The sequence below is a fragment of the Lipotes vexillifer genome, unplaced genomic scaffold, assembly GCF_000442215.2.
Source record: "Lipotes vexillifer unplaced genomic scaffold, Lipotes_vexillifer_v1.1 scaffold397, whole genome shotgun sequence".
Lineage (NCBI taxonomy): Eukaryota > Metazoa > Chordata > Mammalia > Artiodactyla > Lipotidae > Lipotes > Lipotes vexillifer.
Genome location: NW_006772681.1, coordinates 3,907,679 through 3,920,660, shown reverse-complemented (window position 1 = coordinate 3,920,660; position 12,982 = coordinate 3,907,679). Strand labels below are relative to the sequence as shown.

The 12,982-nt window shown below is 39.6% G+C and overlaps 1 protein-coding gene across 2 annotated transcripts in view; it reads right to left on the bottom strand.

Annotated features, from left to right (window-relative positions):
- NCOA6 (nuclear receptor coactivator 6) overlaps positions 1–12,564 on the bottom strand; it is a 52,262-nt gene extending 39,698 nt beyond the window's left edge. The window contains exons 1-3 of one of the 2 annotated variants that reach the window (XM_007447792.1): positions 12,297–12,564; positions 8,594–8,749; positions 2,906–3,028 (exon numbers count right to left, since the gene is read on the bottom strand). In XM_007447792.1, the coding sequence (XP_007447854.1) occupies positions 2,906–3,028; positions 8,594–8,749; positions 12,297–12,531 (514 nt within the window). In that variant the 5' untranslated portion in view covers positions 12,532–12,564. The remainder of the gene's footprint in view (positions 1–2,905; positions 3,029–8,593; positions 8,750–12,296) is intronic. The other variant, XM_007447793.1, reaches the window with a different exon arrangement.
- Between the last annotated feature and the right edge of the window lie 418 nt (positions 12,565–12,982).

Below are 12,982 nucleotides of genomic sequence, written 5' to 3'. Positions count from 1 at the left end.
TCAAATTTCTTCTTTGACTTCGTTCTTGCCCTGGGGATTTCCCTTACTGTCTTACAAGCTCAGCTGTGCATTAAATGTTATATTTCATCCAGCATTTTCAGGTGTTTTGTAGTTGGGAGAGGGTAATTAGGCAAATGTTTATCTGTTAAAAATGGATTTGTTTCTACCGGTTTGCAGGGCAGAAATTGAGACACAGATGTAGAGAACAAACGTATGGACAACAAGGGGGGAAAGCGGCAGGGGGGTGGGGGTGGAGGTGTGATGAACTGGGAGATTGGGATTGACATGTATACAATGATGTGTATAAAACTGATGACTAATATGAACCTGCTGTATAAAAAAAATAGATAACCAATAAGAACCTACTGTATATATAAAAAAATTTTAATAAAAGAATGGATTTGTTTCTGAGGAACCCCACCCCATTTTTCAAAGATGGTAATTAGACAGTGAGAAAGTTCTTAGGAGATAAGAAGAAACAGGTTTTCTTAGTCTACAATCAGCTTCCTATCCTCAGAAATGTTTAAATGCATGCTGGCTACATGCTTAGTAGAGATACTATAGAATACATTCCAGCACTATGTGGGAATCTGGACTAGAGCCATGATTCACAACTGGGGGCAATTTCGTCCCCCAAGGGGTGTTTGGAAATGTCTGGAGACAGTTTTGGTTGGAAAAACCTGGGGGAAAAAGGTGGTGGTGCTACTGGCACCTGACAGGAGGCCAGGGATGCTGCTGAACATCCTACAGTGCATAGGACAGCTCCCCACAGGAAAGAATTATCAGTTCAAAACATCAATAGTGACACATGACTAAATGACTAGTATGGTATAATCACTAATCTTGGGATTCTATGAGGCTATGAAAAGAAAATAGGCTACGGATTTGGTTTTCATTACAAAAGACTCCTGCTTATCAGTCAACTTTCTGTTGCCAACGCTAAGAGAAGAAAATGGCATTAAGAATAATTTAGTGTAAGACATTCTAGCAATTCCAAACCAAAGTTATTTATTATTGTTTTAGAGGCTTCTCTTTCCCTTGAAAAATTTCTCTGTTTAACCAAATGTTAAATTTTGTTTGCATCCACTATCCCAATGGACAACAGAAAAAAAAATTCTTAAAGTATGCTTGGCAGTAAAGAAAGACACCTAGGGGTTAAAATGTTACTGTGACTACAGATCATTACTAATTGATTTTTCCTGAAACTTTATACTGTATATATTATCATAGTGTCCTTCATTAAATACCAGTCTAACCTAATTTCAACCTAAAGCTTCTAAGTTTCCTATGTTGATAATGAACTACCTACACATCACTAAAATTTACACTCACTTTTCAGAGATGCTTATAAATATGCCTGCTATTTGCCAGATACTAGAAGAGCTTGCAATTAGTGTGTTGATATTGTTTTAAGAGTCCTAATGTTTTAAGGCTGGAAGAGATCTATAACATTGTTTCTAGGACATAATTAAATATGTTTACAGCTAACTAAGGTTAGTAAATATTAAGACATCTGGCCAGAAATTGAGACCAGAACCCAGATTTCCTGAGTCTCATCCTAGGTCTAGTCTTTCTTTCACTAACTATATGCAACTTGGCTAAACTCTGCCCACTCTTCTTCTGGCCCTGGTTCTTCAGTAGTGGCAATAGCGTCACCTATAATCTCTCATCAAGCTGCCTTAACACCAAATGCTCAGACTTCTATGGAGAACTATATCTTTTAACTCCCTACTATAGGTTCCAGGTTGGGTTATTTTACATTTACTATATAGTACTCCAAAACAGCCCAACAACACAGGCCCTGACACATAACAGGAACTCAGTAAATGTCTGCTATATGGCTCAGGGCTCATCCATCTTTAAGCATGAGCTCAAAAAATTACAGGCACTACTATCTCATTTTATAGGTGAAGAAACTGTTGCCTGGAGAGTTACAGTGACTAGCTTGAGGTAAACACTAAATGGCAGTGCCAGGATAAAAACCTAGTTCCAATTCTATATGGCCAAGTCTTCAGCTACAGTTCAGAAAAATGGCTTTATAAATTGAGCTTCTCTATTCTACTGCATTTCTTCAAGAGCTACTGTGGTAGATGGGGAGGTGAATGATTGGGTATAGTTTCAGGTACTTACTCTCCTTCAACCATAGCAGCTGTGCTTTTCTGGCTTATTTGAATAAAAGATCCTGCAGCAGAAAAAGTTTGAAAGCCACTAGTGTTGTGAAAATAGCACTGACCTGGGGAGTTAGAGCTGTGATATTAGCCCACTGCTACTTGACCCAGGGCAAATTGCTTCCTTTCTGTGAAATCCACAGGTTCCTCAGCTTCAAATGAGAGAGCCAACTCAATTCTAATATTCTGTGACTCACAGAATATTGAGTTCAATCCCTAAGAAATTTCAGGACTGCTAAAAAGTTAGCAAAAAAATTATAACTCTCTCAAATTCTAAAGAGATAAAAACATAATATTCTCCTACATACTTCTGCAGATTACACATAAGCATGCAAGAACTCTCAGCTCACAGATTCTCAGTCACAGAGAAAGGTGGGAGTTGGAAAGCTACACTATGCTATAAACACCCTCAGGGTAGAAGATGTTTTATTCATTTCTACTTTCAACACTTAGCATAGGTCCTGTCATACAATGAAAACTCAATAAATGTTTGCTGCATGGTTCAGGGCTCATCTACCTTTAAGCATAAGCCCGAAAGATCACAAAGACTGTATATGCTCCATGCTCTGTGATTCTAGCCTCCTGAGAGTCTAGATTCACGTCTTGCTTTCCTGAACCAATAAACAGAAATGTGTCAGGAACCCCCACCTATCTTGCAGGACCCAAATGATCATACACTAGCAAAAAAAGCCAAAAAAGGAAACTAGTAAAATGTCATACAATTGAGTAGATCTCACCTGGACCACCTGCCATGGGAAATCCCGCCTCTATCCTAACTGAATTTCCAGCTCCCATGGGTCCATTCATTCTCACATCTTGGCTTCGGTTCTGAGCCAAAGCAAGGTTGATAGCACCTTCCCCTGAAAATGATAGGTTAAAAAAGGAAATCATCAGAATAAGATGCAAATTTTGTTTAAAAACAGATATGCGAGAGCTTTAGTTTGTTTGTTTGTTTGTTTGTTTTTTGCAGTACGCAGGCCTCTCACTGCTGTGGCCTCTCCCGTTGCGGAGCAACAGGCTCCGGACGCGCAGGCTCAGCGGCCATGGCTCACAGGCCCAGCCGCTCCGCGGCATGTGGGATCTTTCTGGACTGGGGCACGAACCCGCGTCCCCTGCATCGGCAGGCGGACTCTCAACCACTGCGCCACCAGGGAAGCCCAGTTTTATGTGTTTTTGAAGAATTACGGTAAGTTTACCACCACAAAAAGGGTGAGTTCAATACTATACAGGTCTTTCTTCAACCTCACCTGAGCAGGTTCACTTACATGCAACACAGGGAGAACATAACCAATTCTCACAATACAGCAGATGGACAATCGTTAATGATGTATGGCATCAGCAGAGAGCTTGGAACTCTGAATATTTATTTTCAACCAACTCACCTTGAATGCGTGTGTGTAGGAAGAAAATATTCTCAGAAAGTCTCAAAATCCTAGATTACGTTTTGAGAATTTATGATCAGAAATTAGAAATACGAGTAGGTTTAATGGAGAAAGAACATATCATGGCATGGGGACACTGTGATATTTGTAAGCAAAATACCATTTCCCTTTCAATGACTGCAGTATAAATAGATATGCAGCAGAGAAATTCATGCAATGAAGAATAGACAGGTTGCTACTAATCTACCTCTGAGACATCTTACGATAGAGACCAACATTTTGTATAGGGTTTTTAATGCTTACAAAATTGTATTTCATTTGAACCTCACAATAGCCTTGTAGGTAATGTCACTAGAAGTGTTCCAATTGAGTAGACTCTAAAGTTAGAGGCAATTTAAATCTCACTTGATAAAAAGGTCTCTGAAACAAGTTTTGGGATGCCTCCTTGTGCTTAATCCCAAACTTTGACTACTGTTACTCTGGAAGACAGCACCACCTTGTGGGAAGATAAAAGTATAGCTAGCCTGTGGCTGAAAATTTGAAAGGGTGCGTTCACCTTGTTCCTTAACTTAACGTTTTACAGAGCAAGATGATAAAGAAGGAAGCCAATGAGGGCACAGCAGTTTCCTCTGTCTTGTCACTGATCTAGGTCAGCTAGATAAATAGATAAAATATTAAGTATTTTAACCCGGCAGGTAGCTTGGTAATAGGGAACAAATATACTACCAATAAGTGACCAATCACCAGGGGCTACAAGATGTTCTAAGTTGCCTATGGGAGTAAGGAAGAAAAGAGAAAAGATAATACAGATCTTGAGGGTTTCCACTAAAGGGAAAGAACTATTAATACACTAAACTTGCTAAGACATTCTAGGTGGAAAGAGTATTGTTCTTGAAATGGACATCAGATCATGTAAATGGCTTGTGGCTGCTATTGACAGCCCAGACGTGGTCCTTGCCTTATCTCTCTAACCTCAACTCACACTACTTTCTCCTTCAATAACAAGGATTCAGCCTCAGTGGCATTTTTTTTACTTTCTTAGGCACACAAACGCACTTCTCACCTCAAGGCCTTTGCACATGTTGTTCTCTCTGCCTAGAACAGTTCTTCCGCACTCTTCACATAAACCAACTTCTCAATTTTCAGTGTAATCTTAAGTGTCACATGCCCCAAAAGGCCTTCTCCAACCTTCTTATCTAAGGTGAGGTCACCCTTATCAGAACATCTTGTTACTTCTTCAGAGCACATCCCATGTATCAACAGTTACTTATTCGTTCACTTATAGTCATTAAGTTAATTAATAGTTATTAACAGTAACCCCCTTTACTCTCAATTTCCTAATTTAGATGATAAATTATATGGCCACCTTATTAATTATATCCTTTAAACACTGAACAGTGCCTGGTACACAGTAGGCACTCATTAGCTATTTACTGGCTATATGATGAACAGTCATCTTATTTTAACCTTACAAAGAATCATAGGCATTTTTCTATATGATAAATGCATTCCTTGAAAACCTCGTAGTCTATAAAAATCTCACACTGAAAATAATAGGTTTTATGGGAAAAACAGTGTTGAGGCAAACTCAAAACCCATGCGGCTTTGTAACCAGAGCGCTAATAAAAGCAAAAATTGGTGTAGGCAACATACCCCAAAACAGTAGAATGAAAATGACTGGTTAAGGGTGGGAAATAATGTAGATGCAGTGGAGCTTTAAGCCAGTGGAGCCACCATTAAGGTGGGCACAGGAGAAACTGAAACTTCACAAGCTGAGAGCCATGCAATGCTGAGGGTATACTTCTGGGGAAGGTACCTGAGTGTAATTTCTCATTCTTAATTTTCCTGAAATAAAGCTGAAAGGACTCCCACCTATGTAGCAACAGATCTAAAGGCATTTTGGCTTTTCTTGTGGACAATTAACCATTCTATTGCTACTAATCTAACTTCCCTTGCCCAGGGGGGAAAAAAAATCACATATGAATGAAACACAATTTCCACACTATACTACTGTTATTCTCCTATTTGCCACCTGCACGTAAGCTAATTGTTGTCAAGGAAACACATAACGAAACACACGTAGAGAACACTACTGGCTCTCCAACTTGCTGATGGGGGTTGGCAAACTATGGCTTGTGGGCCAAATCTAGCCTGCTGCCTGTTTATTTAAATAAGTGTTATTGGAACACAGCACATTCATTTATTTACATATTGCCTATGGCTGTTTTTGCACTACTACTGTAGAGCTGTCTTGACAGAGATCTTCTGGCCCACAGAGCCAAAAAAATTTATTCTCTGGCCCTTGAAACAGACTCCTGCTTTAAATCAGAATGAATTTACAGAGGAGTCACAAAATGTCCTCAAAAAAGACATCTCCCCAACTCCCTGGCCAAAACTCAAAAGAAGGGTACGGGGAGTATTCTTCAAAGGAGAACAGTCTGTTGGGAGGAACAACCTGTCCCTCCAGCCCTGCAGCAGACACCACGACAGTGGCAATACCTTCTCTTACAACTTAAAAGGCAATCAGGGAGTGTGGAAAGAGAAAAGGAGATCACCTGGGACACATATGTGTACCCTGAAAGTTAAAGAACTCTTTTCTGTAATCACTGCCATATGTAAATTTCATAATTTCTTGTAATATATGTTATCTATTTGGCTTCCTTGCTGGTACTTGTATTTTAATTTATGGCTGTAACGATAAAGGGGAATCAGCATATTACCCTTTTAAGAATCTGTAGGAAGTAGGTATGATTAAGAGAAGAAACTGGTGTTTCCTTTCTCCAGAGGAAAACACTAACACAAAGCCCTTTTAATTCAGGTAAATAGGTAAGAGAGACTATAAAATGTTTGGGGTTTTTAAGAAACTGCTTATATGTTTCTTATAAAAAATACATGTGCTTATGTGCTTATAAAGCATAAACAACCTATATAGTGTTATTACCAATAGTTATTTGACTTCTACTCTTCCCGAAAGTTCACCCTAGGGCTTCCCTGGTGGCGCAGCGGTCGGGAGTCCGCCTGCTGATGCAGGGGACGCGGGTTCGTGCCCCGGTCCGGGAAGATCCCACATGCCACGGAGCGGCTGGCCCCGTAAGCCATGGCCGCTGAGCCTGCGTGTCCAGAGCCTGTGCTCCGTAACGGGAGAGGCCACAACAGTGAGAGGCCCGCGTACCGCAAAAAAAAAAAAAAAGTTCATCCTACATCCAATACATTGCTGTGAATTAATTTTACTTTTCTGAATCCTTTTAGACAATCCAACATTTTTCGAAACAAACTGGTTATTGTTTAAGCCACTGTTTCCTTGTTTATCAAATTATGGAATTTACCCCATTTCTCAATCTATATATCTCTGAATAATCTCTCTAAATAATGTTTGTTGATATCGCCCCTTCTGGGGCACAGCAACCTACAATCTTAACTGCATAAAATGTGTCTCACTCCTACACACAGTATGTTGACCTTTCGGTTACTGAGGTTCAATGGAGCATTTAGGTCCTATGCAAGCACAGGGTCAGGAGGGCTTGGCCCACCAGGGCAAGAGAAGGCTGGAATGACTCACTGGTTGCCACCTTGCTTACATCAACACAGGAGGGGAAAAGAAGGTTTTAGTTCATTGGGCACCAAAAGATAGAATCTCCTTTGTGCTTTCCCATACTTGTTACTTAGATCTCTCAGGTTTGTCTCCCTCATCAAGGTCATGAGCTCCTTTTGAGTTTATAATGACAAAGACCACATTTTATTTATCATTTATTCTGAGAGCTGAAGCAAAGTGTTACTATTATATATGTGCTTCCCTTGCTTTCATTCAACATATGTTTATTAAAGAACTTGACCTATACAGGCAAGCAAAAATTCAACAATGAGTGAAACAAGATATGGTCCCTGCCCCTACTGGAGCTTGCAGTCCATGGGGGAAAAAAACAATCATCAAATAACTGCTTTAATCAAAGTGTGAGAAAATGATCTGAGGGAGAAAAAACCCAGACTTTTTAAGAGTACATGAAAAAAGACTCTGACTTAGTCAAGGAGTTCAGAAAACACCTCCTCAAGATTTAAGCTGGAAAAAAAAAAGATTTAAGCTGATACTTGAAGGCTGAGTAGGTATAACTAAGGGAAAGGGGAATGGTAGGGAACAATATCCATATAGAGAAGACATCAATGCAAAGGACTCCTGGCAGGAAGATGAAATGCATATTCAAGGAACCTAAAAGAAAGCTGAGGAGGCTAGAATAGATAGCAAGGAAGAAGGAGGAGAGTTGTAAAAGATAAGGCTAGATGAGAAAGCTACAGGTCAGACCATGCAAAGCCTGAGGTCATGATAAGGAGTTGGGTCATTATTCTGTGAATAAAGCAAGCCACAGCAGGGTTTTAAGCTGTGTGTGTGTGTGTGTGTGTGTGTGTGTGTTTATTTTTTTATTTTTTTATGGTACACGGGCCTCTCACTGTTGCGGCCTCTCCTGTTGCGGAGCACAGGCTCCAGATGTGCAGGCTCAGCGGCCATGGCTCATGGGCCCAGCTGCTCCGCAGCATGTGGGATCTTCCCAGACCGGGGCACGAACCCATGTCCCCTGCATTGGCAGGCAGACTCTCAACCACTGCGCCACCAGGGAAGCCCCATATTTTCATTTTTAAAAGATCATTCTGTCAAAAACATCTGAAAAATGAATACTGCTACAAAAGGATTGTTCAGGGCCTCCTAGTCTCTGTTAGATAAATAAATACTAAATAAGGCTTATCGGGTGGAAGGAAACAACTGAAATTAGATATTCTTTAAAAGACAAATCAGTCCTTGGTTAGGGTACCAGTAAAATCAAAGTCTGACAGAATGACAGCCAACATCAGCCAAGGAAATGGAGTCTGAGGCTGTGGATGCTGAAGCGTCAGGACCCAACCAGAGCCTCAATTCCTCTTTATCCTAAGGTGCTGCAATGTAAAGCACAGGTGACATGAGTTATTTGGCATTCTGAATTCAACTTGAGAGGAACAGACAAAGCAGCACGTGCTATATTCTACTGTTCCTATAATCTGGGTCCAGACATGCACCTTCAATCTGAACGGAGAGAATTCCCAGATCCCGAAGCTGCTGGTTGTTGCTCTGAGCCAGGATCCGTAGCCGCTCCGCTGCTTCCCGGGGGATGTTGAATGTCACACGCACGCTGTTCCAGGGCTCTACCTTCTGTACCTTTAGCTTGCTGGATTCTTGGTCATGAAAGAAAGAGAATAATATTAGTACTCTTTTAGCCATCAGAAGACATGCAATGAACAACAACAACAAAGTAAAAGAACAAGGTAGAATACCAGTATGGAGTAGCTGAGAGAGTTTAAGCTTTGGTATTAGATAGCCTTTATTATTATTTTGTTTTTTAATAAATTTATCTGTTTATTTATTTATCTATTTATTAATTTTTGGCTGCTTTGGGTCTTCGTTGCTGTGTGTGGGCTCTCTCTAGTTGCAGTGAGTGGGGGCTACTCTTCGTTGTGGAGCACAGGCTCTAGGCACACGGGCTTCAGTAGTTGTGGCTCGCAGGCTCTAGAGTGCAAGCTCAGTAGTTGTGGCGCACGGGCTTAGTTGCTCCGCGTCACGTGGGATCTTCCTGGAAGCCTTCCTGGAAGGCTTGAACCTGTGTCCCCTGCATTGGCAGGCAGATTCTTAACCACTGCATCACCAGGGAAGCCCAGACTTTAAATTTAATCCCAGCTGTACCACTTAGCACCTGGGTGACCATGAACAAGTTATTTCACATTTCTGAAACTTACCTTTCTCATCTCTAAAACCATGAAAAAACTACTTCATGAGATTGTGTTAAATGAGATAATAACATGCCAAAAATCAAATGCAACAACTGAAATTTTAATACTCATATTTAAATTTTCACTGGGCCTCTCTGTGAAAGATATTCATAGAGGGAGGGAGCAAACATTTCTTCCAATATCCTATAAATGCTTCAATTTAAGGAAGGCTTAAATCTTGATTCTTTATGTGTCTCATTTTTAATCTTTTTCTACTTTAAACAATTTCCACTGAAGCATACCAAACTGAGGAGAAAAGCAACATAAATTTGACAACTACATTTCACTTAGGATATGAAAACATTACATTTCAGCAAATCTGAAAAGTCAATGCAAACTTTAGAACATGTTTTAAAATTAAGATGCAAAAGTTAAACTAACTGAGGAGGTAATGTTGTCTGTAATTATATTTCACAGATGGAAAGCAAATCCCAGGTCCAGTTAGATAATAAAAACACATTTTTTCCCCAACAATCCCAGACAAAATAATTTTCTCTTTTGCTATAAACTCAGCTACATTAAATCTCTCATATCCTCCATTCAATTACACATTCCAGTATTGAGAAAATGGTCATACAGGAATATCTATTCTCAAAATAAGAAATATATATGGATACAGGAAAGTGCCTACATGTTGCCTAAAGCCACTGCCACCTCCAAAACCATTATATGTTATACATTTATCCAGACAGGGAGTCCATTTGTTCTTATGTGGAAAAAAGAGACCATTTGCTAACAGCAGAAGGTTAATACAATCACAGAGATTCTAGGAAGGATTATGCAATATTTAGTTCAAGTCTATTTTATAGGTGAGGAAACTGAAGCCCAGAAAGTCTAAGAGATTTGCCCAGAATCCAGTGGCTACCTAGCAGCATCATGGCATAAGAATCCAGCTCTGCTTTTCAGGTCATTTTTCTTTCCATGATATTTATGCATCCAAACAGCAAAAGGTAGGGAGCTTGAGATCCTGGTACCACAGAGTATAGATGCTTCAGGGCTTCTTCCCAATCTGAACAGTACTGCAATCTTATACTTATGCGGTCTAGACAAACGTTAAATTTGCTTATGACATTATCTACTTGTGATAAGCCTGCAGAAAAATCTTTAACTGTAACAGTTATATTTTATCAAATTTTTAAACTTTCATCATATTTGAGAACATCTGACTTAAAATACTTTTTGGATCAAGACTATAACTGATAACCGTAAGTCTGAGTTTGCTAATTTATTTAAAAGCCATTAATAAACTAATTCAGCAATTTAAAAACAAGAAAAAAATGTGGATAATTAAGAGCAATGAGCAGGACTTCCCTGGTGGTCCAGTGGTTAAGAATCCGCCTTCCAATGCAGGGGACGCAGGTTTGATCACTAAGATCCCAAATGCCGTGGGGCAACTAAGCCCGCGCACTGCAACTACTGAGCCTGTGCGATCTGGAGTCTGCGCCCCACAACTAGACAGCCTGAGTGCTGCAACTACTGAGCCTGCGAGCTCTAGAGCCTGAGCACCAAAACTAGAGAGAAGCCCATGTGCTGCAACGAAGAGTCCGTGTGCCACAACGAAAGATTACACATGCCGCAACGAAGATCCCACGTGCCACAACTAAGACCCAACACAGCCAAATAAATAAATAAATATATTTTTAAAAAAGAGCAATGAGCAATGAACAATTTCAGGTGCAGCTAGCCCTTAAGATATGATATATTATGACATGATTATGGTGATAATTACAACTTTCACCATAAAGTCTCTACTACTATGTTAAATAATCCAGAACTATAGAGAAGTCTTATATAACATAGTAAAAAAAAGACCCTTGAATAAAAAGACAGCTCTCCTCCTGACATCAATTCTAATGAATAAGACCCCAAAACCTAAAAAAGTTGGTTAGCACTTAATCAAGTCAAGATCTGTGATAAAAGGATAAAATCTAGGCTTTGTACTATGTCTGAAGGGATTAAATAATTGTGCTACCCAGAAAATATGGAGAACATCTAAACCAAAGTTGACAAGCACAACTTCCCACAAGACCACTACAGGTTATCTAAATGTGTGAAGAGGACAGATGGGACTGTCGTGAGGGGAGGGCCTGCCTTCAGTGGCAGCTGCTACTCAGCAACACCTGGGATAGGAGAGCTCAATGTTATCTGACCTTTCCTGTTTAAAGACAAATCTAAAATATGAATTTATTTATTTATTTTTTTTGGCAGTACGCGGGCCTCTCACTGCTGTGGCCTCTCCTGTTGCGGAGCACAGGCTCTGGACGTGCAGGCCCAGCAGCCACGGCCCAAGGGCCCAGCTGCTCCGCGGCACGCGGGATCCTCCCGGAACGGGGCATGAACCCGCATCCCCTGCATCGGCAGGCGGACTCCCAACCACTGCGCCACCAGGGAAGCCCCTAAAATCTGAATTTTAATGTAAAATATCTCATTTTTTAAAGCAGTGGCAATGAAATTCAAACATTAAAAAAAAAAACAAAACCCCAAAACTAAAGTGGGCCATAACTAACACATGGCTGCACATGGATACAGCAGGCTATCGGTTAACCTCTGACCTAAAATTTAAAAGAACAAATTTCAAGTTCATTTTAAGTAGAACCATGGAGTAAAAGATTTTTGTAAGTTTTAAGTTACCTCAAAGATCCAGTCTTACTTCTTCATTTTATAGGTAAGGAAACTAAAGACCAGAGAGCTAAAATTAGATAGAATTACTCCTATCCATTAGAACAGATAATTTAAGGATTACTATGCTAAGTAATGGTTTATTATGTTCAGTTACTCCATGTACTTAAAAAAATACAACAGCATTTCTATTAAAAAAAAATCCTAAAATTCCAACTCTGCAATTAAAATCAGCCTTTCAACCTAGTACAACCACAGTTGTACTTTGTAAAACTCGAGATAACCATAGAATGACAATTCAAAAAGAGTAACAAGAAGGAAAAATAAAGCAAATTACCCATGTGTAACAAATTGGGCACGTTCTCCAATATTGTGTCCAATTTCCATTTGAAATCTTTATCATCTATATTTCCTTTGAAGGCCACAAAGATTGTGGAATCCTCCAAAATACTATCACTTTTTGAGTCATCATCTTCTAGTCCAGAGTCAAAATCCATCTCTGAGTCCTCCACTGTAGATGAACACAAGGAAGTATAGATGTCTTCCAAGTTGGGAAGGTCATCCAAAACCATGGTGAATATTATTCCAGAAGCATATGCCAAGTGGACAATAAAAAAACCTTTGAAAACAGAAGATACAAAAAGCATTACAATGCATAATTATACAGTCAACAATGTATAATTATAGTTCTATGAAAACTATAATTTATTTGCCAAGTAATAAGGAAGTACTATAAAAATTAAGAAATTACAGAGAGGATAAGCTAGTTTAATTAAGATATTCTATAATAGTTCTTAAAGATACTAGAAATAAAAATATACCAGTTTTAAATAAAATTCCTTTTATTTTATCAGCCTAGAATATGGGCAGAAGGGAACGAAAGATCACAAGAAAATAAAATAGGTATTTTCTGAGAATTAATTCATATAAGCCTTTGGTTGACCCCCACAGAGCAAGACTGGGGTTGATGCCAAGACTCCCCTTACTCCTGTCCTAACAAAAGCTTCAGAGCAGCCAAGGTTT